The sequence below is a fragment of the Bacillus rossius genome (assembly GCF_032445375.1).
Source record: "Bacillus rossius redtenbacheri isolate Brsri chromosome 9 unlocalized genomic scaffold, Brsri_v3 Brsri_v3_scf9_2, whole genome shotgun sequence".
Classification (NCBI taxonomy): domain Eukaryota; kingdom Metazoa; phylum Arthropoda; class Insecta; order Phasmatodea; family Bacillidae; genus Bacillus; species Bacillus rossius.
In genome coordinates, this window is record NW_026962013.1 from 24,203,967 (window position 1) to 24,231,702 (window position 27,736).

The 27,736-nt window shown below is 34.5% G+C and overlaps 1 protein-coding gene across 14 annotated transcripts in view; it reads right to left on the bottom strand.

The window, feature by feature from the left end:
• Positions 1-265: 265 nt before the first annotated feature.
• The window catches only part of LOC134543067 (heterogeneous nuclear ribonucleoprotein Q), a 778,099-nt gene continuing 750,628 nt past the window's right edge, over positions 266-27,736 (bottom strand). For 9 of the 14 annotated variants that reach the window (XM_063387814.1, XM_063387812.1, XM_063387810.1 and 6 more), the window contains 4 exons: positions 18,985-19,130; positions 17,354-17,419; positions 16,899-17,064; positions 266-2,084 (listed from right to left, as the gene is read on the bottom strand). In XM_063387814.1, coding sequence (XP_063243884.1) covers positions 1,891-2,084; positions 16,899-17,064; positions 17,354-17,419; positions 18,985-19,130 — 572 coding nt within the window. In that variant the 3' untranslated portion in view covers positions 266-1,890. The remainder of the gene's footprint in view (positions 2,085-16,898; positions 17,065-17,353; positions 17,420-18,984; positions 19,131-27,736) is intronic. The other 5 variants (XM_063387816.1, XM_063387815.1, XM_063387817.1 and 2 more) reach the window with 4 other exon arrangements.

The following is a 27,736-nucleotide window of genomic DNA, read 5'->3' on the forward strand; positions in this document are numbered from 1 at the left end:
TTAATGGAAACTAAACTAGCATAATTCACAAGATTTGTTGATAATGTTTAACAAAATGTAAACACAGTTTAATACATCAAAAATTCCCTACACTTATTAATCCAAAATATCTCCAAAGAAATCATCATGCTGAACAGATACATGCACAAAAGAAGATCTTTATATTTTCATGATGATTCTCCTCTTTTAAAGTCTGAATACTGCAAAGAAACTAATAGTAGTAAACATGGCATTGAAAAGGTAATAAATAATTAACATATCAAAATCATGAAATTTAAACATTTATTTGTCACATACAACTTTATTTTGACATGCAAGTCAATACATCCGGTAATTCACAGAAAATTTTACCTGAAACTTCTGGACCAGGAAAACAAAAGGTCTTTAAGACTTAAGTTGATAATCTACAGCACACTAAAACTTAAAGGCAGCATAATTCAAACTGGAAAAATATTGCAAAAGTATTGAAAAATCAAGCAAAGCATTTGTGGAGTATGAACATGACAACATAATTTGTATTATTGATTAGTTTCATAAATAAAAACGATTGAACAATGTTCTCACATGCTGCTTTACCAGGCATGCGGTAACATCAATGTCAAAAAAAAAAAAAAAAGAAAAACCACTGCTAATAAGATCACACATCACATGTTGAAATGTTAGCAGCAGTTAATATATATTATTTATATATATTTAAAAAATCACATGGCCCAAGAGTAACATACTCTTGATCCATGGTCTTCGCCTGACAAGACGAACTCCTCAACATATACATGTCACTCGCTCTATGGTCACACAAAGTACCAACTTTCTAAGGGATGTGCAGCCAGTCACAGGATAAACAAGTATCACCTCAATTCCTCGTACATGTAAGCTGCACATCCCAAACATGTTCACAGCACATTCCACACATGACCATAGCATATCACTCACAGTCAAAAAAACCCACTCTATAAACAATTATGTTGTCGATAAACATTTATTTAAAAAGAGCCAAGTATGTATATGTAGCAGAAAAATTCTCATCCTACATAGTACAATTCTCAGTTTCAAAGACTATATAATTATATATTTCAAAGCCAATTACAACCCACACAAATTAATTTGCAACAACAGTTAAAAAGTAAAAACACATAACTAAAATCTGGCATTTTAACAGACAAAGGTAAACCAGTAACCAAAAGATTTAAATATGAATACCAGGAATCCAATAACCATGCCTTGCTTGCTTTGAAATAAAAAATCGATGGTGTGACAAGGGGGCCCACAGTAAGGCGTGGGGTCAGATATATGCAGCTGGTGATTTGGATCCCCCATTTGATGGTGTAATGTCTCCAGAACTAGGGGGTGTCAAGGAGTTTGACGGGGGAAGTGTCATTTTGTAACTAACATAATTATACATCTTAAATTACTCAACAGGCACTGTTTAACTTAAAACTATGGAAACTATGCTTCAAGAACAGTATCTTTCTGTAACCAAATTGCAAGGTTTTGGTTATGGAAATTTAAGACATTTATTGCGCTAGAAATAATTCTACAACAATTGTGTAAAACACATGATATATAATAGCACAAAAGCAACAAGAAAGAAACAGTTGTTACAACTAATGAAAAAGCTCAATAAAAAAATTGTGGAGACCATTTTAAGCTGTAACGTACAAGTGGGTTTTCCTTACGATACTGAGCAACAATCCATTTCACTTCCGACACGTTCTTTCTTTTCCGAGCGTCGTCGAATAGGATCGAGAGACTTTAGCTCGAGACCCTAGTCGACGACCACACGGAACAAACGGTCCGTACTTCACCCTAAAGCGTCAGCAATTAAAACCGGGAGGGCTCCGGAGAGTTGTGTCCCCCTCGGCACTCTGCACTGGGCTCCATTAGTCCCACTTAGCTCCAGGATGAATAAGTGTCCTGGTACCACTGCTGGTCTCCTCCTGAGCTGTAGCCACCGCCGTTTACGCCGGACAGTCCGTACGCATTACTGAGCGGCTGCTGCGCAAGGGGCTGATTCCCCCAGCTGCTCTGGTAGCGACGTTTAGATTCCCCCTGGTTCTGGTGACCCCCGTCAAACTTGCGCTTACCTACACAATCAATCATGGCCCCAGTGAGCCATTAGTTGTGACCAGCTTAACAAATGTCAAGTCACTTCATACTATAGAGAATCCCACTCAAGACTGAATTGTGGAAGTAAATGGGCGCTTTATCTCAATTTCTAACTCATGTTGCCTCCCAATTTCCACTGTCCCCTTTTTTTTGTGCACTGTTGCCATATATCATACAAATTTAAAATTGTATTTTCTGGGTAAAGAGTTGTCGCATGTTGTATAGCATTGGAATATGTATAAGAATATATATATTTATTTTGCATACTTAATGGAATATTAAAGATCCGAAAAAATAATAATAAAAAACATAACTTCCTCACTGGGAACGGTTTTAAACAATTCCACAATGTATCACAAAAAATTAATCTACAGGTGCATTAAGCTAAGATTTTTTGTTAATAAATTCATGTTTTAGAATGTCACCAAATAAATCTAATGACAAAAACACTCCATGTTTCAGTTAAATCATTTTTAAAATCCAAAATTCATTTACTCAGAAACCGACACATCAAAAAGTTGATAAGCGGCAGAGTTTTTTTTCCTATTTAAGTTAAATGGGGGTCACAAGTGTGAAAAATGTTCACAGTGTTTGGAATTTATTTTTAAAAGTTACACTATTTTAATTGCTCTTATGGCTTGTGTGTCCATAACTGTGCAGTGTGTCTGATCAGCGCAAGAGCGAGATGTAATAGAGGCTTGCTCCAAAACTACTGTTGAAGATGAATCACGACCGTGTATTTGGAGAAGTGAGATTCTAACCTGCAAACCAGTTCAGATATTTCCATCGACACACATTTGTGAATACCAGCCTGCTAGTCCAATGTCTCGCGATCAAACAACACGTGTCTGGTGACCCCTTAAGAGTTACGATTATGACAGGTTATTTATTAAATATGCAATTTTATTTTCTGCCTTTATGTGGATTACATAAATGTAAACTATGGAAGGTGGAACACCAAAAAGAAACTTAATTGGTAGGCTACAAAGAAGGGAACGCAAGATTATGATGAAAGTATTCCAGCATAAAAAAAAGTGTGAACAAAGCAATTAAGCTTAGGTGAGCGGTAGCCACAGTGATTAAAAGGTTTGTGTTATAAATGTCTTTATAAAATTCACTTTACAATTATCATACAAATTCACACAAATAAAAATGGACTGTATATTGTAAGTTAAGAGTAAAAACGGTAATGATTTATTATAAATGTAAATGCACAAGAGTATAAAATATTATAAATCACGATAAGAGTTCTTAAAATGCTTCTTGCACAATCATAATTCTAAGAAACGTATCTCCTGAAATTCGTAATGTATTAAGAGATATGGCAACAGCGCAAGCTATAAGTCGTGTACTACAATCTAAGGTAAGATGTTCTATACAAGTGATCAAAGTCTTCTTAAAGCCTAAAAATAGATCACAAACAATTTCCACCTTATCTCTAGTATATAAACAATTCGAGATTTAAGAAAAATATAATTAAAAAAATGAAATAAACTTAGTAAAATCAAAAACTTAACACCGGCAACCCCTTTAAAGTTCATTATTTTAATATTATTTTTATTTTTTATTTATTTGGAATTTGTCACATGCCCACCAACAGTCGTAGACTTTAGTGGTGGGCACTACATGTAATAACAGGAACACAGTTATCACTACCAGTGTATGGACTCCCACCTCCGTGGTTGAAGTGCAAAGATTCCCCTTCATTGATAATGGTATATTCCCCTCAGAAGAGGCATATGGTTGGCAAAAAGAAAAGAAAAAATATAAAACTGTACAAAGTCATCTTTTCTTACTACTGGATCACAAAATAATAATAATAATTTTTCTGTAGGTGATAAAATGAAAACAGGAGAGAATAATGCAAAATTGCAGGATGTTGCTGAGGAAAATGTGAAGCTGAGAATCAATAGGCTAACTAATGACAGCTTTTTTTAATAATAAAAAAAACTTTCATAGTTATAGGCATTTTTTCTCAAGTTTTAAAATCCATACCCTGTACCAAAAATATATATGTACTGTGACTACCAGGCCTGTGCATGTAGTCATTTTCAAATACGAATAATAAAATATTTGTATTTGATTAGACCTCAAATACTAACACTTTTAAATGACGAATATGTGATGTATTTCCTTATGAATATTGGACATCAATTACCTCGTAAGTTTGTTTTATACCCACATACACTGTTGAACATGGACAATACACAACATTTTAAACATGCAAAAAGTATTCTACTGTATAACTTAACAGTAATGGCAAAAGGCAAAAATGTGTAAACACTTCAAAATTGAAAAAAAAAAAAAACAAACATGGAAACTCCATTGCGAATGTCATTACAGTCAAACCTCATTATTACAAACCTGAAGGGACCATAATTTTAGCCCTTTTTAATAACGAGGGCTTGTATTAACCAAACTATTGGGATATCATGACAAAAAAATTTATTGAACTTTAAATGCCTATATTTATAATTATAAAGAAAATTATAGGTACACACCGTTGGTAGTATAAGCTGGCTTCACTACATGCATGACAATATGCAACACTTACAGAATAAATCATAATACAAACTTCAATAAACTTGCATTCATGACACATTTTCTATTCAAACATTTGGTTTAAAAAAAAGCACCAATTCTGGCTTGCACTATCTTTTTCTTATAGGCATTGTTTACAACATTTAACTTTGGCCGTAACTACTGCTGCCGACTCCCTACACATAGTTTTGCCAACAAGATTGTTGCGATCCTTAAACCGTTGTAGCCAACCATTGCTGAACTTGAAGTCTGAAATTCCTAACCTCAATGCTATGTAGTCTGCCTTCTTCTGAATCATAGATCCAGAAATTGGCAAGTTTGCTGCATGCATTTCTTAAAACCACTGCAACAAGGTAGCTTCCATTTCTTGATGTTTTGGGCCACGCATTCTTTTTCTTGTTGATAATCTGCACGAACTCGCAAAAGCCGATTCAATCTTTTCACAATTTTCTAATATTGTCGACAACAACGATTGCTGGATGTTAAATTCTCTCGCAATTTCAGTTTTCGTTCTCTCTCCATTGTCTACTTCTTCGATAATTTTAACTTTAACTTGCAATGTAAGTTCGTTGCGTTTACGTTTCGCAGTCATATTACAAAACAACTAACACTCAAAATTGAGGTTAAGATACACGTGCGTGAACAATCAAAAATATCAGAACTTTTTTCCATAGATTGTTTAAACTTCTATGTATGTACACTTCCGACGACTAATATTAATAAGGTATAGAGTTCTTTCCTTTTCGCTTTCCATTTACAACATGGCATCTTTTCTAGTTTAGTTACTAACATCGCCACTAGAGTTGAACTTTTCATCTTGTTTTTCGACCATTTTGCGCTGTAGGATACATACATGTATCTTTGGAGAAACGTTTGTTTACATGACGTTATGAAGACAATTTACTTTAGACTTCGGCGGTGAAATTCGTATTAACCGTTTACTTATACACGTTAACAGCTACTTGAGGGATCAGAACAACTTCGTAATTCATATTAACCGTATTTCGTATTAAAAGTACTGAATAACATAGGAAATCATACATTATTTTCTGGGACTGTGAAAGTACTTCGTATAAACGGGAATTTCGTACTAAGCGGATTTGTATTAGGGCCGGTTTACCATCCTCTGGGCAAACTTCCAGGTAGCTACCCTGCGGATAAGCTACCCGGACCCTTTATCCGATGGTCCTGTCTTACCATCCAATTTACACCTCCGTGTAGCTAACTGGAACTTGCCCTGTGGATAGCGAAGATGTGTGTTAGGTTGGTATAATTTTGACAGAAATATTGAAGAAACGATGATTGTGATTGGCCCTCAGATTTTTATTTTATCTTGCTAAACATAGAGTACCGAAGGCTTAGTGTATTTACATTGTGATGAAAATTCGCCCGGTAATTTGGGAATATAAATAAACACTTGTCAAGGAGAAGAGGTTACGATAGTTTTAATTAGAATTTCATTTCTCTTTAAAACAATTCTTGTCAAATAAGGCTACAGCTGTAATTCACACTGTGACCATAGTTTCTGTTTACCAAGTGCAACAAAGGGGGGCAGCAAAACATGCAAAAAACTAAAGCTCATGTATACGCAAACTTATGCCCTATTATAGTGATGAAACATGATTTTTAAAAAATACCCACCTGGGGTCTTAAGTCTTACATGTGTGCAATCAATAGCACCAATTACTTTTGGAAACTGGACCATTTCGTATAAATTTGTCTGAGCATTTCTTATTTCTTGCTCAGTCGATGGCATCCTAATATATGCAGGTCTCAATGAAGCAATTCCAAATGTCACTTGTTTAATTATTCTACAAGCTGTTGCTTTACTGACACCTACAAAATCTCCAACACTGGATAGCATTGTTCCCAGGGCATAAAACAGCAGTGTCAGCAACAGTTTGTTCAGTGGCGAGACTGCATGATTTCTGGGGGAAATAAAAGCAACAAGATGACAAACTGTTGTTTACATGTAGGTTAGGACACTGGGGTAGGAATACAAAAAGGCACTTTGAGAATTCAGAACAGCCAAAATAAAGCACATTCTGAATGTAATTTACAAAATAAAAGCAGGAGTATTTTATTGAAACAATGTTGACAATGTAAACATTATGCACAAGTTATGGTCCGATATAACCTATAAACCTATCAGTTTCATTCAATTTTACAGAATATATAGCATAAGCATACATTTGTAATGTAAAAACAAATGCATTTTTTTGGTAAAAGCAATCACCTGTCTCTTCACGATCTAATCAGTGGTTCAAGCTCTTCCAAGTGCAGAACTGTATCTTTACTTAGCCTGAATCTCGCTGAAAACTCTATCGTTCCATTGGTTCAAATGGTCTGGTCTTTCTCTAAAAATACGTGGACCTCTTGCAAAAGCATTGATTACTTCAATGATCTCTTCATCGTCGTCATCGTCTCCAAAAATCTCACCAACATTATTGACGACATCGACGAACCCTGCTTCGGCCAATTAGATAAACGAGGGAAGAAAATTACAGTCCATGCACCACGTTTTGGCAAATGAACACAATTCAACACATTGCAATAAACATGCCACGATGTGGCGCACAGATTAGTATATAGTTATCTGCCTGGTAGCGATTTACCCAGAGCTTCAACCTCCCGGTAAAATCGACAATTATTTATCTTCCAGGTACGCCTACTCATAGGTGGTAAGACACATTTTGTCATTTGCCAAGGAGATAAATTTTACCCGGACCTTGCCAAGGGATGGTAAGACCGGCCCTTAATGAGGTTTGACTGTAATAGAAGTAAATGCCATAGTTTCAACAACGTACAAATGGATAGTCGTAACCGATCAAACACCACGTGAGACAGTAAACAGCTTACTTGCTGCATGTACCGTATTGGCCCGAATATAAGGCGACCTGCAGTTTCAGGAGGCCAAACAAATGTAAAAATAATTTTGGTAGAAATTAATGTGAAAATTCATTAGACATCATTTTGTGTTGATAAATCCTTTTTTCATTTATGTATAACAATTAATTTATATTTAAAACATTACTTATTTACAAAAAAGTTTGTATGGTCTACCCTAAAAGTCAAAGAAAACAATTAGAAAATATTTACATTTTTAAGTATTACACCAGAAATTTTTTCGTATGTTTACTCTAATGAAGCTGCATAATTGTCATCTTCAGAGCTGTTTATTTGTCCAGAGCTCGTTCCCCGCCGTTCCACCGATGTGTGATTGTTCATTTTTCACAGTTTACTGTATTTACGAATTTTAAATTTTTACAATGGCTATTAGTCACTCTTAAAATACAGCATTTAACTTTCCGTTTCACTTAAGCTACGTATTACCACAGAACAAGACGTATTACTATTTAGTAGTGTGTTAAACGTAAGAAAGTAAACAAAGAATGCAGCTTGCAGGAACAAAACAAGTGGCTAGCTGCCATGATGAAGCATACGGCCATGAATAACATTGGTTACGTGACCGCGAATATTTGTCCATATTACTCTCTGACAGAGAGTCTCTGTCCTATGAATTTTAAATAATTTATGATAATTATGTTGTTTGAAAGGTTTTTACCTAAATAAAGAGTGGATTATTAAAATAGCTTTTGAAGCAACGTACCAAATTCCTGTTAATATGGCGTCTTCGTGCGTGTTTAGCAATGTTCGTTTTACAACAAAGAAATATTGTGGAAAGACAGTTGGCAGCCGTGAATTTCCAAACATTACATCCAAAATGTTTGTAAACGTAAACAATCGTTCAGAAAATAGCTGTGATATTTTAGTACAAATATTTCCGTTTAAAAATCTGAAGATAAATTACCGTAAATTTTAACACGCGATTGTACACAAAGTAGGTACAAATATGAATTGTGTAATAAAAGGTTGCCATTTTGAGATGCTTCAACATTCACATTTTTACTCAAGAACAAATATTATAATTTTCAACTTTAAACAATTGTGAATTACTAAAATATTGGATAGATTTATTGTTTTTCCCGTGTGAGGTAACGAAGTTTTAGTTAATATAAAAAATCGTGAACATTTTGTTTAACAATGTTTCTACTGTAGCTTTCAGCTTGGAACTAATGTTTGTGGTTCTGACGTCTTGGGTGCGAAAATAAGGCGACTTCCTATTTTTGCATCTCTCGTTTATGTAAAAATGGTCGCCTTATATTCGGACCAATACGGTATCTATAATGAAACAGAAGTTGAGACTCTTTGACTCAAAAATATATTTTAAAAAAGGTAAATAACGATTCAAGATTCCAAATGAAATTAGCAGAAATTGTGTTTATAATATTACTGAACTAAATAGAATATACCTGGCTGTGTTAACGTAAACTCATGAATAACTAATTTGAAATACGTAAACATTAGCTCACATAATCACTAATTTGGCAAAACAAAATTTAAAATTTTTTGGAAATGGATTTGATTTTACAGAATTTTGAGGTTAGTAAAAATTTCCTGTCTCAACATGTAGAGCAGCAGGTTATAGAAAATAAGACACAATGGAACTGAACTGAAATGTTGGTTGGTTAAGTTAGCAGTATAATTAAAAACTACAATTTGTTTATTTTAAATTTTTCATATTTTAACGAACATTTCATATAACTGTTTTAGCCGACAACCTAACCAACCTTTCACTTAAGTTTTAGTTGTCTAATTTTATAGTTTTTTTTATGGATTTTAAACATAATTCCTATTATTCGAATTTAATATTAATATTCGTGAATAATTTGATATTCGTATTCAATTTCAACTAAAAAAAATATTTTCACACAGGCCTAGTGACTATAAATTCCATTTAGTAGAACCTCATTTTACGTACCTGGAATTTATAAATTCTCATAATGAACATATTTTTTTCACGCTGCATTTAAAAGCAAACCACCAGAAATGTTTAGACAGAACAATAAAGTTGAAAGTGAATAGTGTGAAGTTTGTTTATTATATGTTACTGAATGTGTGTGGTCATGGCATCTTTGTTTGCCATTGTAAACAACTTACTAATTTTTTTTGTGCACATGTCACGGGAAATCATATGGCCATGAACCAAATCTTTGCTAAGTGAATGCAAAAATTAAATTAAATTTGATACCTCTCCCCTTTTAAACTTTAATATACAAAGGGGACAAAAAAAAAGGGGGGGGGGGGGGGGGGGGGGGGACTGAGAGCATGCTGCCATTCGTAGATGATGTAGTAGATACCTTCGTTAAACAACTGCCCAGATGGCATCAGGTTTGTAGGTTAACGTTTGATCGTAGTACACCAATCCCTCACTTAGCAAGACTAATGTATTCCTAAAAATGTCCTGTGTTATCCAAAATTGTGCACTCTTAAGCATTAGTCTCCATAAATCGCAAGGTTAATTTACTTAAAGTGTTCCAAAATGTTAAGGGAAATATTTTTCACATTATATAAATGCGTAGAATAACACTCAACAATAAATATATCACACCATTTACTTTTATAAACCTACCATAGAATCCTTTGTATGACAAATTCGACACAGCGTTAACGGGAGATAGGTGGGTATGTACTGCTAAATTAAAGTGCGTATTCGCTTTTCACAACTTGGTTGACACCAATCCTGTAAGGCCGTGATTTATTTTCATTACACCATTCATTTAACGATCTTTTCCATGTGAATTATCTAGTCATTTTTATTCCGGTATCTAATGTTTGATCTTGTATTTAGTCTACAGACATGTTACTGCTGCCAATTAAAATAATTCAGGGAACCCTTCTTCTGGGCAGTAATAAATTTCTGGTTTTCCTAAGGTTATCAAGGTTTTTCTAAGTAATCTACTAGTTCAAATCTAAAATTACTGCATGTTAATTTTTAAATAAAATTTCATCGTAGCATCCCCCCTAAAAATAATATGATAGTACATATTTACATGCTGAAAACATCAACATATATATTTTAAACAAAAGCCAAACATAGCTGTATCGCTTGCATTACCCTTTAATTGACTCACAAGTGCCATTTGTACAATTGATACAGAATTCAAACGTGGTGTGACACTGTAGACACAGCACATAGTTTTTAAACTTAACTGTTTGCCAATTAGAATTCCCAATGAGTTAAAGAATTCACCAAGTTTTTGCCAGTATGTATGTGTATATATATATATATATATATATATATATATATATATATATATATATATATATATATACATATATACACACACACACATATATATATATATATTAGTGATGGGTCAATTCCTGTTTTTTTTCCCGGTTCTCGGTTCGGTACCGGTTCTTAAAAATCGGTTCTCGGTTCCTCGGTTCTGACTTAAAAAAATAAAATAAATATTATTCACACATTATTTATGAGGTGTTTTAAGTAATAAACTATTTACTGTTTTGGCTACAAAAAAGCACTAAAAAGCATGTGTCCATACTTACAACTTCAACAATTTACTGTTTATAACACTGAAAATAATAATTTGTTTGTATTGTTCTGTCCTCAATGTTTTTTATTGTATGCTTACAAAGAAATGCATTGACATAATGATTCAGTCTTTAAAGAGGCTATCAAAGCAAATTAAAAGGTTTAGTATAGTTTTCAAGCTACAGTAAACACACCAACCTTAATAAAACTAAAATTTACTATATTAATTAAACCCTACTTTAAAACATAGGAATAAAAAGAAAAAGTTACAATAATGGAAATAAATACAATGATGGTGAACTTTCAAAGAATTAGAATATTAAATTGTCCATCAAACTTATTGCCTACATTGAATTCAGTATGTTTGCACAGTCAACAGTAAATTACTGCCACACTTCTGATGCCATTTCTTACACAATTTGCTCTATTTGGCCAGAATAATTATACAGTAAAACCCCTTATTTGCACTTTTCAAGGAACCCCAAGGAAAAAGTGTAAATTGCGGGAAAGTGTAAATTGTGGGAAAGCACTTTTATTGGCAGTTAATGCTAAATTTTAGCTTAAAAAAATGTATCAGCATTTACTGGTGCTACAAGACAAACAATAGTTGTTTACAACACATTTAGGGCACTGCAAAAATATAATTTTCTTAAATATAAAATATAAAAAACAATGCAACATAAAGCCTACATTAAATTTTCTCTAGTACAGTTTTATAGGTGTACATACTAGTATAAATTCAACACTTTTAAAGAAATCTGAAATCCTATTTTTAATTATTGTGTTTAAAGTACTAACAGGAATATTCAGTTCCTTGGCCAAAACCACTCGGGTACCCACATGCTTGTCAAACTTCTCAATAATTTTAATTTTATCTTCAATAGATAAAGTATTTCGTGGAACTTTATACCTATCCATCTTCAATCAAAATCTTGCCATAAATAATATTGTGAACGATAAAAAAACACGTACTAACCAAAACGGACGTTGACTAATGTAAACAATGAAAGCCATCATAGATATGTACTGTACATAATGCAGCACTACTAAATATACGTACTGTGTATGAGCGCTTTCCGGTAGTATCGATAGCTCAGCGCTTCGGACTATGCTCTGCTACGAGAGTGCTCTATGACACCATAAATAAAACCGTTTGTGGTTCTGCTACGAAAGTTCTCTATGGCAGCAAAGATTAAAACGTTAGTAGAGGAGAGGCACCATAGAACTTGTCGATACATCAAAACGAAAGGTTACAGACAATAGGCGAACTACTTCAAACTTTTCACATCTATGACTAACGTGACGAGTATTTACATTTTTACCGTGTTTTGAAACGTACATTCCGGGTTTTTTGGTTACGTAGCGGTGTAATTTCAGGGAAAATGCAACACGAAAGTTAATGTACAATAAAACGGACCTACATAAAATGACGTTATTTGCGGGAAAACGTAAATAACGAGAACGTAAATACGAGGTTTTACTGTACTTTACAAGTGTCAACAAGCATTTTGTAACTTCCCCCTTCAAAAAAATCCCGTTTGTCTAAATGAGAAAGTTAGTAGCCATTACACTAGATGGCTGCAGATGCAGTGAACTTACATTCCAAAGCACTGCACAAAAAAATGCATAAAATTTTATAACGCCGAAAATTATTACGGAAAATTTTTAATCAATCATTAATTATATTAAACAAATATTCTGTGGAATTTGCAATACACCAGTCACCCTTACTTACGTGTCAACGACTCAATTAACTGCCTATTTTTAAAAACAAATTGAAACAAACATGGCGTCTTTCTGTTCTCACATCTCTGCTGAGGCACGTCATAGAGTTGCACACCTCTATGAACTACATCTATGGCACCTTCAACTGTTATGTTTTGATTGTAAAACGTACTTTGTTTACAGACGTGGCGAGAACATTAAATATTTTCACGTGTTATTTATTTTATAGTTAGAGATGAATATTATTCCACGGAAGTCCAAAAAAATAATTCATATGTGGTTTGGACGTGAGTTGAGCCATTTCATGCTGCAGTTAAGTTATAGTGAAGGACTATTTTCGTAAAGGGTTTTGCTATACTGCCGGTACCGGTACCGGCACCGACATTTTAGCTGCGGTTCTCGGTGCCGGTTAAAATGCTGAGAACCGTAGGAACCGAGAACCGGTACCGACCCATCCCTAATATATATATATATATATATATATATATATATATATATATATATATATAACTTTATGACCCATTCAAGGATTCCTGGAATTCAGAGCTCGCCTCTGTATTATTATCTAACATGACATTCCAGTAAAAACTGTGAACAAGAAATGTGTCCTGTGATTACCTGTTCAAATAAGACTACAACCTGGTGACACAACCCATGTGAGACAACTCAAATACCACATCTGCTGTAAATGTACTTGTTTACCATCACCAAAACCACCACTACACAAGTGAATAAGAGACACTGTACTCACAAACAAGTAAACTGAAAATTTACTTTGTTGAGTCTAATGTAAATTTAAGGTCTACATTACAGAATACAGTAGAGCTTCATTATAAAGAACATGAAGGGACCAAAATTATGGCAGTTTGTTATAATGAAGTTCTTTATACGGAAATGACAATGATTGCCTGATTTGGGTTTTTTAACATAACTCGATCTTGTTAAAAAAACAAAGTAGAAAATCTAATACCAATATGAGTGGTACAAGCATCAATTACTTTAACAGCTATACTTTGGGATCAAGATACATACATACATACTAGTATGTATATGTCCAATACAGAAATACTACGTAGGTAAGTTGTTTGCCAAAACAGTAAGCCTACCTTTGGAATCAAGACAAGATGATTGCAAATATGCTGTAATAAATAAAAAATTTAAAAGTTAGGAAATTTTTTTTACATTTTATTGTCTTACAAACTGGATCGCTGGGTGAGAATTGTGGATAATGTTGATTTGGAGATACTAAACGTTTTAGCCACATCAGTCTTTATTTCCTTTATCTACTGCTTTTAACATTTCAAGTTTCACATCAATTGCCTTTCGTTTCCTAGAAGACATGTTCACAAGTACGGTTTTCTAAACTATAAAAACAAATGAACCCGACACATGTAAAAATAAGTTATACTCGTAGTATAGCCGGGAAGCCTACAACTCACGTAGTTTCGGTTCCCTACCACGTTCATGCAACTTCGGATTTCTCTCAAAAATTGAAATTTAAAAAAACCGAAGGGTTAGGTTAGTCACAACATGCTTGTTTTCATTAGAAAATTCTGATTTAGCGGCTGAAGTGGCGTTAATACCAGAACACAAAGCTTCAGAAATCTTCGGAAATTCTTGCAGGGAACCGACAGCGAAACCACAATGCAGCGCTTTAGTCGCTAAACCATTTTTGTGCATTATTTTCAACACTAGTCCATTGCAGTCATCTATGGAGCGTATCAAAATAAATAAGATGGCAGTTTGTGGGAGAATGGCGACGATTTTATCAGTTTGTCATTTACCGTACCGGGCAGAAAAGTGTTCGTTCAAATGAATATTTATAGAATATTTTAAAAATTTGAGCAAGAAAATTCGTACTAGTGAAATTTTTTTACGTTATGTTATATGGACGTCTGACGGGACCAAAGGCATAGTCCGTAGTAATGAATTGTTCGCTCTAATGAAGTTCGTTAAAACGGTGTTTTACTGTAACTAGAAAACAAAGAACACTTAAAATAATTTATAAATACCAAGGAAAGATATAAACTATGTTCAATATATGTAATTTAAATTACAGTAGAACCCGTTTATAGTGAACCCGCCTATAATGAATTCCCGTTTATTGTGAATTTCCGTCTCAGTCCCGGCAAAATGATTTGAGGTTATGTATTAATTTATTGGATATAGCGCACAACTTTTGTCAATGTTGATACGTTTTCCCGTGTACCACGAACAAATTTTGCCGACATAATGCACATTTATCTCAAATATTTTCATATAATTAAAAGTTTTTTCACAAAACGTCTCTTCTGGATCAGTTTTTCTCAGCAATACGCTACTCGATTGTCCACTGTTCATATTATAAACAAGTCGTATTCGAGTGGCCTCGGTAGGGTACGTGTAGCCAAAAATGGTGATCAGTTTGGTGAAAATAAAAAATAGTTTTCCCTGCATAGTTAAAGAATGGGCGAGCACGTGTACATTTATTATGTTATCAAAATTATAAATAAGTTACCGCCACACAAATACGTATGTACATTATAGCAGCAAATTCAATATTTTTACGTCTCATTTTTATCGTTCACGTTTCGGACATTTTGATCGGGTAAGGTTCGTAAGACTACCACTAGATAGAACTCTGTGGACAAAATTTTTCCATAGAAAGTGAGAAAATTTCGTTCCAGCTTTAGCAACTGCGATACTAAATGATACGTTGTAATCTTTGATGCACCAGACTCGTTATTTTTCGTTTATTTACTTTTGACGGTAAAAATAATTACGTGTTATTAAGCTGCAAATGTGCTTCAATAAGAAATACGTACATAAAAAGGGGTGAAAAACGTGTTAAAAAACGTAAGGCATTATCTGTGCGAGATAAACTGGACATTATTGAAAAGGGAGACTCCAACCCCACTGTCCCGCACGTGTTAATAGCAAAGGAACTGGGAATTGCAACATCCACATTAAGTACAACATTAAACAAGCTGAACAATCTTCTTTCTCAAGCTGCGATAACGTCACAGAGTATTAAATGCCCGAAAAAAGGATAATACGCCGATTTCCAAGGACCATTAGGTAATAGAAAGTGTAGTTCATTAAAAATATTATCTGCATTTGCTCATAAAACTGTTGCTTTGAGTATTTTCATTCGTTCTTTTCATGGCTTAGGCCTATGTGTAGTTAAGATTTTGCTTTTGAGTATGTATTGCCAATATAAAAGTTTTCCCAGATATAAAGTTTCCCCTCTATAGTGAACATATAAACTACTCCCTTCAGATTCGTTATAACAGGGTTCTACTGTATAGTAAAACCTCAACCAACTAACGCCTTTGTAACAAAATCCTCATTATAACAAAGCCGCTTTTAGGTCCCGCCAAAACACTATGTAACCTTATGTATTTCAACATCTAACGAAGTATTTTTTCACAGTTGCACCAAAGAACACCTACTACAGCGAGGGAACAATGAAAAATCTTCTGTATCCTATGAAAATGTGCTATCGTAGTAATAAATGCTGATATGCATTCATTACCTAACTTAAAAATGCCGGAGTTTAGTTTTTATGGATTTTGTTTACTTAGAAATTAGGTTATCGTTGGACAAAACATGTGCAAATAATTGATAAAAAAAAGCATGTTAAAAATAGAGTGCAATATCTCTTACCACAAAATTGAAAGTTCTAAATGTTGCTGATCAAGGATGCAAAAACGTCGACCTAGCTAAAAAAAATTTGACTAACTTGCACAGTTATGACTTGAGGCAAAGTAAAGTACTTCTCCATTTGATCAAACAGCAAAGTTTTTCCATTAACACCCCAAATTCAACTCTACTAACTATTTATTTTTGTAGTTTATATTACTTGTTAGTTTTGAATTCACCTCGTTATAAAGAAACCTCACTATAACAAACACACCCAAAATCAGTCCCTTCAAGTTTGTTTTACCGCACTAGGGTTGTTTTGGGAATGAGACATGCTTAACTGGTAATTAAGAAAAAAATTGTTTGTATTATAAAAAAGAAAGTTGTACTGGAACAACTTTGCTACAGATATTCCAGCATGTGAGATTAGCTTGTCAGCATCACGGTTGTGTCACCAAAGCATTAAAGGCTACAAGGTGGGAGGATAAAATAGTGTGAAGATACAGACCGTCCTCACCTGGTAAACTTCCCTTGGCGCGGGCCCCCCCACGCGCGGCTGCCCGAGCTCCCCCACGGGCCACGGAGGCTGCGGGGCGCTGCGCCCCCCTGGGGACCCCACGAGCTGGGGGCCCACCTGCTCGTCCACGGGCTACCACTCCACGCCCACGACCAGCCTGGACACACACATACACAGAGCGCCATTTGTAGTCACCAACCTCCATCCACAAACTGTTTATAACCTCATGACATAAGTGTGGCAGGTGTTCGTGCACACATAAATGCAATAACCATCTAAAATATTTAACACTGCCACAGAAATAATAAAAATACATATCCTTAGAATATTTTGAAACTTTTTCCATCACCAAATCCAAGAGAGAGACATAAATCTTAATGTTTAACTATAATAAAACACTGCAACAGCAGTTTGCAGAACAAAAAGGTGGGAATACAAGCACAAACCTGAGTCCCACCGCGCATGCCACGAAGTAAGGGGTTCCCATCCATGTGCCTCATTTCTTCCGGATCCTACAGGTAACACACTTTGCAGATTAACAAATAATGTACCAAGCTATAGCTCAGATGCTGCATTTGTTCTTAAATGTCTTTGATCTATATATTGTCACTGATCAAGGCAACACCAGATACACAACACAACCCTATAAGTTCTACAAATGCAAAATTATTGAGTTAAATTTTGATTTTGAAAATGAAAACATCAAGCTGTTAATTAAAAACAAGAGACCTGATGTATATATTTCAACAGAGATGTCAGAAGCAAGCATTTTAAAATTTCAATGTGAAGGAATTATCTTAATTTGTGTGTCTGGCATTACAACAATTTTCTCTAGTAGTTTTTTTTAAATTTTTTAAATACTTTAAGTAGAATTTAGTCAGCAGGGTTATCCAAACTGAGCAAGTATAATTAAGGTTGAGGATGCCAGATTGGGAAGCCAAAGCATCTACTTGCGCCCAGCTAAAAAGCAGTTAAGCTTCTAATAAGCAGCCACAAAAAAGCAAGAAGCACAATAACTAAGCTGTAAGAATAGAAAAGTTTTAACCAATAGACTTTGCCATACATCTAATTTCCTTCATTAAATAAAATACATGTCTTAACCTTTCCTCACAATAATTATATCACACTGCATAATTCCAAATGGATACTGAATCCAAATTGCCTACTAGGAAGTGTGCAGTATGCTAAAAGCATTTTAATTAAAATTCCATCAGTGCATACATTAATTTATAAACCCAAGGAAAATCGTGCACAAAATCCACTTTCCCCACACAATTTCTCAAACCAATTACTATGTCAAACAAGCACAAAAAAATCATCCAGTGACCTAATTCACAGCCTCATAAAGTTAGCCAATTTTTACTTATCCCCGAAATTCCCCTGTTGATTTGCAGAGGAAATATTCATTTGTTGAGGAAAAGTTAGTCGACGTCATTTATTATTTGTAGCAGTCTGCCGATGTCTTGGAGCCCTTTGCCATATATTTTGGATAACCCTGCAACTAGACAGCATATAAACATTATCATACCTGAGCCAATACAGGCACATATTCGGCAAAGAAAAAAAAGCCCTAACAATTTTTGAGCAACTCATGTCATGTAACCTTTTCCCGGCTATTTCTAATCAATTTTGGGTAGCCTGTACTAACGGCTCAGATATGATTGGCTATTTGACCATGGCACTGTGTTTAAGGATCAGATTAAGGGAAGATTAGTTTATTTTTACAAAATGCATAAGGACTTTGGATGTTAGCAAGACAGGGTTGTAAGGTTAAAAGCAGACTTTCACTGACAAGGCTTTGTTATGCACTAGGAAGGAAAGTTACATTTCAAAACTTGTGTGCTCATGCACGGCAAGTTACCAAACACATTTTCTGAGAACATGTTACTCAAGAGTTTAATTAAAGCTCAAAACTGACTTTATGTAAAAGCAAACATTAAGGTACAATAAGGTAGAGGTAGAAGCATGTTGTGGGCATAGCTAGGACGTAAACACTGTGCCACAATCAAGCAGCAAATGTACGAATGAACGAAAAAGATAACGACTTGAGAAACTTTAGTAAAGTCAATCGACCCACCGGCTGAGGCTGCCTGCCCCTCCCTCTGGCAGGCGGTGGAGGCGGATAATCGAAATAGTAATCCTCGTAACGATAATACTCATCGTAATATGGATCACTGTAGCCACCTCGATAATCCCCATAACCGTAATAGTCGTAATCATAATCTATAATAAAACAAACAGACCCACTTTTAACCACCACGAATTCCAATGGAAAAACTATTTGCTTTTGGAAAAATTCCAAAAAGTAACAAAAAATTGCATGCCGGGAAAAGAGAAAATAAAAATTTTTGAGGCCAAAAGTAAATATACTAGCTACAAAATATTTTGCTATACACCAAAAAATTATAATAAATAACTAGATAGAAAAAAGACATTAAAAGGCACTAACATTTCTGACTAAGTAAAAGAAAAGTGAAGTCGAAATGCTACCACCATCCAGATATACATTGGAAAAATATGTCGACATCACACTTTGTCAAATTATAACTTACCTGAAGCCATGACTGGTAATGGTACAAAAAAGGTTGCATTAAAATATAAATTACAATACAATATCTATGTAACTTACAGCAAGGTACATTGATTGCCACAAGAACAGATTATGAGAATCACAATACTCTAGCACATACAGCAACTACACTGGTCACAAATAAGAGTAAATAATTTCCTAAATGCCATGCAATACGTTCGCTAAGACCACAAGACTGGGTTATTCCCAGCATGGCAATTTATTGCGTGCAAATACAAAAAGAGGGTGTTTGTAGGAAAACCTGCCAAGGGCAGGAAGGATTTTTTAAAAAATTACTAATGCAAAAAAAAAAAAATGTTCAAAACCACACACAAACAAAACCATGCTAAGAACACAATTTCAATTATGTCAAAATGCCAATAACAAGGCATACCACTTTTTTCATCATACAGAAAATCTAGTGATGGGTCGAGACTCGAAAAATCGAGCGAGTCGAGTCGAGCCGGCGAAACTAAACTCGACTCGAAAACCGAGTTGATTAAGATCGTGTCCTCGAGTCTCGTCAAAGTTTAGTTTTTGGCTCGACCATAATGTTGCACAATTTCCAATAGTGAAGGTAGGTACTTATCCGAAACCATGCACTTTAAAATAAAATAAAATGTATTATTTAGGCCTACCTAGTGGAAAACCTCTGATCCAACACTGAAAACCTTGAAAACGAAGTCGGAAGATTATTTATTTTCGATCGTGTGTAACCGCAAACAGTGTATCCCATCCTTCAATATGCACTTAATATTTATAACTGCAACAAAATACCTTTATTTAACTATAACGGAATTTAAAAAATGTTCTCTAGATTCAGTCATGAACAAGACCACGTTAATATTTGGGCAGCTTTGGATGGAAATAATATTTACTACTAAACACTAGATAGCCACCATTTTAACTCCGGGCCAATGGCCTACGTAAGTCATCATACAGCCAGGGAATGTTGCCACTTTGGCAAATTGATATCAAAAATAATTGAAATCTCCAACCAGTTTTCCATGGCCGAACGGAAAATTGAGGCTGCTTAAGTTTATGTTTACACTTGAGTTTGCGTCGCCGGCGTCATATTAATCATAAACGGTTTAGTATTAGTGGAATAGATATGTTTGTACGGCCTGGGACGTCAAAAAGTGACGAATAGAAATCAAAAGCAGAGATTTGGGAATTTTTTCGAAAAATTTGATCATCAGACAGCTAAATGCAAGTGCTGCAAAAATACAAGACTCAGTCATCATCAAATTCACATCTGATTCGTCACTTGGATGTGCATTTTCACTTAAAGCGTCAGTATTAAGATTAAAAAAAAATCAAAATGTGTAGGGAAACCTTCAATAATTCAAAGTTTTCATATTTAATTACATATATTATATTGAGAAATATTTAACTTATTTTTATTTCGCTCATCATTCTGCCACTTGAACCTCGCTAAGTTTGACTCATCTCAACAAATTTCCATGAGTTCGGCTCGAGTTCGACTCGAAGACAAATTTCTACGAGTTCGACTCGAAGATAAATTTCTTTGTTTAACTCGAACTCGACTCGATGCTGAAATAGGGTGACTCGACCCATCACTAAGAACATCAAACAACTAACCATCTTCCTAAATATAGAATAATTGATTTAAGTACAGAAAATGGTATAGGAAATCCGCATTTAGATATTGTTAAAATCTGTTTCTCAAATTATTTTCACTGGTTTAAAAGGCACGAGTGAAGTTCATTATAAAATGTACTCAATGAATTTTACAAAGGTGCATTTACAATACCTTAAATATTTCCTTTTATTACTTTCTAAAACCCCCATGAAACTTAAGACCCACTTGCATACCCAGGTAATAAAACCTTAAGGCAGTGGTGTCCATTTTTCGTCAACAAGATCTATAGGCAACAGACTCAATGAAAAATCTATAAAGCGAGTTTAAATAGTTTATTGATGCCTGTCGCATCATTAAACTAGGGGGAAACACCCCCCCCCCCCCCACCCACTTTGAACATTGTAATGGGCCACCAGATTTACATACTTGCACTAAGGATTGGCTTCATTTGACTGGTTAATAGTTTTTCTTTCTGCTAATTTCAGATATTTAAAAGAAATATTTCAAAAAATGATATTTTGTATTTGCTACCAAACTGTAAAAACTCAGAAAATAAATTTGTGAGTCAATAATTAGGATGCAGTTAGCCAGGAAAAATTTTTTTAATTATAAATATTTGCCTGACTTTAGAAAATACAGGAAAATGAAAAAGAGAGAAATATACATGCAACATTAGAGTGATATCTTAACCAGTAAAATTTAGTTTGAGAATTGTATAAAAATATAATTATTCATGAATATTAAATATTTTAGAATACTCTCAGATCCCTACAAAATAAGAGGACTACCTGTGGATTGATCAGTTTGTCTTTTAGCCACATACAAACTGATGTGTTATTTATATATATATATATCTTATATATAAAATTCTCGTGTCACAGTTTTCGTTGCCATACTCCTCCGAAACGGCTTGACCGATTTTTATCAAATTTTGTATGCATAATCAGTAGGTCTGAGAATCGGCTACTATCTATTTTTCATACCCCTAAGTGATAAGGGTTGTCCACCCCTAACATTTTTTTTTAATTTTTGGACAAAAGATGTTTATAATTTTTTTTTATAATGTGGAATTAAAAAATACATACAACCCTAAATTTTCACCCTTCTATCACCAACCCCTAATTTTTAATAGAATTTTATATTTTTCAACCCCGGTCGATAGCTGATCAATTATCACTTACTTGATCAACCTTCCCCGCCTACAGCAAGCTCATTACCTGGATTAACACATAGTCCACATATTAATATGAAATTCCATCCCTAAGGGAGTGAAAAAGTGATAATTTCATTTTATAACAGAAAAAATCATAGGTCATAGACATACAAATAGTGAGTGAGTGTAATTTCTCTATGTCTGCCACACGATCATACACATAGTAAGGTCTGGCAAATTCATATTTTTCTCCTTGGTGATACCAGCCCGCTTAGTGGAGCTCGCAGCGGCTAGCAAAATAAAGGCGCTCATAATAGTTTTGTTCTTAACTTCGTCAATAGATAGAGTTATTTGCCTTGAATTTTAAACGCACCATCGTTTTATGCGTTTGTCATGTCTTTAATTTTCGTTTGTTTGTGCCGTATGCGTTCCTATACCATTCATCCAATTGCAATGAAATTTTGGTGAGTTGTTATGCGCATGCCCGTGAAGGTTTCTGAGACGGTATAACTATTCTGCAATAGTTGGAGCACAAATCGTTTCAAAAAATGTGTTTATTTCATATCATATAGCGGCACTTCGTCTGTTTTTGTTGTATAAGTGCGCACGCATGACACAATTTATTTAAATATAAAAGAGAGTCAGAGATAGAGTGATATATATAGAGTGAGATAGAGAGAGACAGAGAGATAAGTTGAGATGGAGCGAGGTATACAGAATGAAATGGGTTAGAAAAAGAGATATAGATGTATAGAGCTATATAGAGATTTATATATAGAAGAGATAGAGATAGTGTGAGGTATATATGTAAATATGTAGATATAAAGAGATAAATGTATGTTTAGAGAGATGGATAGATGTTTTGTATACGTGTAACTACTTCAAACATATTACAAAACAAAACTGAATGAGGCATTACAATGCATGCCGAGCATTAGCTAGATAATGGAATCTTTTCAATGTTAGTAATCTCTTATTTTTAAGCTTTTTTCTATTGTGCTTTATAGAGTCTAGACCACATATAGGCCAACAATTTTGAGATATATACAGGTAAATAACTATACACTGGCAGAACGTGTCGGTATCTGAAAGTGATATAAATTATTTTGCACACTTGGCATTCAAATTAAGAAGACAATTACTAACTAAATCTGATTTCGAAAAAGGTACCCTTCACCCTGTGTTCAGCCCAGGCAACGCCGGGTACTGCAGCTAGAAATTTCCTAGAAATAATTGATATGGCAAAACAACGTTTGCCGGGTCAGCTAGTGTGTATATACGTATATATATATATATATATATATATATATATATATATATATATATATCAGAATTCCAGGGTAATGAAGTGAGAGGCAACTGAGATATGTCTGTAAAAAATATTGCTCGAAGGCATGGGATTAAAAAAGGGTTTGAATTGAAACATCTTTACAGCTAGTTACACATAGTAGCAGTTTGCCAAATTGTTGCAATGTTCTAATTGGCCAGTTGATTTCAAACATACAAAAAGTTTTATACTATTATAGAAATAAATTTCTATTACAGTAATCAATAAACTGGCAGTACTACAAATTAAAAAAATCTAAAATATATGGAAAAGTTTCAACATTTTAAGAATGAGAAAAACTCTGTAATAAATACATTGGTAGTTACAGTAGACTTTTGATTGTCCAGGGTGATGACTGGCAAGGAATCCACGGATAACAGAAAACACGGTTATCAGAGAAAAACGGTTTAGTTGAATTTTTTCATCCAGGGTATCTAGACAACACTGTATAAAGGCCGATTCACATATACCAGTGATGTGACTGCCATGGCTGCCATGTAACTTCACCGACCCTGTTTTCATCTTGATTTCTATTCACAATGGACAGTGAGTTTTCACAAGTAATGAAGCTGTCACGGTATGTGACAACGGCGACAGCACTGCTTGCAGCGGCACATATGCACAGGGTGAGTGGAAACATTATCCTTTAAATTCCAAGAAGAATGTTTTTAAACTCATCAGGGGATTCAGAACCGACCACAGCACCATTGCCTCACTGGTGTGTGCAGAGCAGCCTAAACTTTTTAAGTAATAGGCACTAAATTGTTAGATGTAATTTAAAACAAAAGTTGCAGTTTATATCACTACAACATTGCTGTATTTAATGTCCAGGTGTCAATCATTTTTAATTTTTGTTGAATGTCAAGTTAACACCTGTTTGCATTTATTATTGGCCATTACATCTTAAGATTATGACAGAAAAAAATTCTGCTAAGTTGAGACTGCTGCCTTGAAACTATGCAGGCACATTATAGCTCACGTGAGTCAGATAACAGTCTTGCCCTTGCCAGCACCAACCTGAGCATGGTTCACAAGGGCACATGGAGCAAAAGCATGCACAGCTTGCTCGAGCTGTTCATGATGCATACTAACACTTACAGTAGAATACTGGTACAAACAACGTACCTCACTATAACATATTTTTTTTAAAAATCCCCACAGAAAATCATATATTTTCAATGCAAAATTGTTAGGTTAAAAGTATTATAATTTTCACTGTAACTTATAAATTTCACTAATAGGATGGCATTAATACTCCAAAATTTACTTAAACTGGTAAATAAATTTTCAACTAAATTATTAATGTTATAGAAGAAACAAACAGAAATCAATCATACCACTGCAACAAAATTAATTTATAACCTCTATAACCTCAAAACAAACATTTGCACGCAGTACCATAGATTAACGTACTTAATATACGGACGGCGTGAACAACACAACACAATCCTATGCATCTAACACTGAAGTTCAAGAGAAAAGTGTATTAATTCAGAGGAAAGTGTCAAGCTAATGTATTGTTTTGAATTTATTTTCACGTTATGTTTTTTAGACACCTCATTGTATTTGTGCTACAAAAATGAGTGATCATGGAGATAAAAAGAAACAAAACAAATTAATGCTTAAGGAAAAAAATGGAAAATGGAAGGAAGCAGGTCGCAGTTGCAAATACATATGGCATGGGAAAATACTGTAAGTATGATTGTTAAAGACTAGGCAAAAATTGAAAGAAGAAAAAAAAAAGCATGAAGAATTTTTGGTTGTGAATGCAAAAGTCTTCGTTCCGGAGATCACCTGGCCCAATGTTACAAGCTAAAGCAAAACAGTTTGTATTGCTTTTGGACATCAGACTTTCAAGCTAGTTCAGGGTGGTTACACTGCTTCCGGGAACAACATTATATATCATGGAAGGTTGTGTGTGGGGAGGATAAAGATGTAGACAGAGGCAGCAAACCAGTGGAAGGAAGAAAAGCTGGGAGTATTTTAAAGTTGTACTCATCAGACAATATTTTCAATGCTGAAGAAACTGCCCTCTTTTTTATAAGCTTCTGCCTAACAAGATAATGGCATATAAAGGTGTGTGTGTGTGTGTGTGTGTGTGTGGGGGGGGGGGGGGGGGGAACTAACAGTCATAGGGACTGCCGGTAGTCGAGGTGTAAAGACTTACAGAACTTTCCTGGAGAAGTGAATATTATTTTATCCCAGTGCATGAATTGCTTGGTTAAGAAATTTTAAACATTGTTAAGATAAATATAAAATTTTATAATAACTAAAACATACACAAATCAAGACCTGTTTGGCAAATGCATGATTTTGTTATGCTGGTTAACGGTTACTTTTTCAACCACAGATGACAAACTGAATACGAATTTTCTGTACAGTAGAACCCCTGTCATACACTTTTCAACGGAGGGCACAAAAATGGTGTATGATGCGGGAAAGTGTATGAAAAGGGAATGCAGGGTGGCCACTCTTCTGGGATAATAAAATTCCTGGTTTTTTCCAGGTTTTTTCAAGGGTGGTTTTTATCAATATTTGCATACAATTTGCATTTTTGTTACACAAAGCACACACAATATGATGTTTTATTGCCGTTAAACAATAGACAACTTAACTATAGGCTTAAAAATGAAATCAATGAACTTGCTTAAAACAAAACCTACCACCAACAAAAAATTTATAATCTCACGTCACAAAAATTACTTGACACCAAACGCACGTGTTTTGCCCCTCTTGCGTGGCTGGCTAATGCTGTTCTTCCCATCCATGCTACCGATATAGATTTTAACATTACACAAATTGCAAATAGCGTTCGTCCCGCACTTTGGATCTTTCTCCACCCATTCAAACTCTTCCGTACATTTGTCATTGTATGTGGTGACCGAACTCGTTGACATTTTGATAGTCTGCGCCAATTACATGTTAGATTAAAAGATTCAAAACAACGTCCCGCACAACTAAACTTTTAAAAAAAACTCGAGAAAAGTATCCGTGATACCGTGACGCAACAACATGAGCGCAAAGTAAAAACAAATATACATACAAAACTAGTGCTACCAACATGCCGTGCGAGAAATTACTACCATCCTACAACAACATTTTCAGCCAAAATGCTGTTGCTTTTGAATACAGAAACATAATAAGTATGGAAGTCTGAATTGTTAACGGTTTCTTACGTACTACAAAAGTTTTTAAATGCAATATGAACAAATTAACTTTCACAAAATATAGCACACGAGCACACTGTCGTGCTTCGACGGGTGGTGAACGTGCTCATTTAACAGCCGTATGTTATTGTGATCGTTACTTCATAAAAAAAATTCCCGGTTCTAATAAAAATTCCTGGTTGATTCCAGGTATTCCTGGTTTTTTTAAGAAATCCTGGCTATTTCCCGTATTTCCCGATTTCCCGGTTGGCTGGCCACCCTGGAATGGCAAAAATAATTTTTTTTTTCAATCTAGCATACAAGCACAATGTCAGATTAAACTTAAATACATAATGTGTAAATAATTGCATTATATGAAAGATATGAATTCATAATTATATATACATATAATAAAACCACCAGAAATGTAAAATACAGTCCATAATCAAGTAAAGCTGACATGAGAAACAGTGGCCTTACAAAATGTTATGAAGTCCTTTCTTGGAGGGCAGGAAAAGTCACCAAGCCTAAATTAGAAATTAAAAAAATTAGGCGATTGTAAAAAGAAAATCAGAAATTTATGCTTGTTTGTTTCTTTTTACAAACAACTTTATGCAACAGAATAATTTTCAATAATATTTTTAACTTGAGAAACGTAAAATACAAAACACTCCGATCGTAAGAAAACAATAACAAAAACGGGTATATTCAGTTCAAAGGTTAATGAATGTAAAAAATATGAAATCCGTGCCTTGGTAAAGCGCGTGCACCATTTTCATAATCATTGCTAGTTTGCGCCACTAGTCTCGCTTGGTGCTGGCCATAGATGCTTCTAGCGAAGTGCACAGTCTTCCTGATACTATCAATATCTATGGTGGGATAAATTTATTTTCTTACGTTTGCAAATGTAAACCATGAACGTTTTTCAAAATAAAAGCATTAAAACGTAGTTTATCAGGAGGAATATAACAAAAAAATTTGTGAATTTTGGGCTTTTACTCTTCGTAAAAACGTATGAAACGGGAAATTAA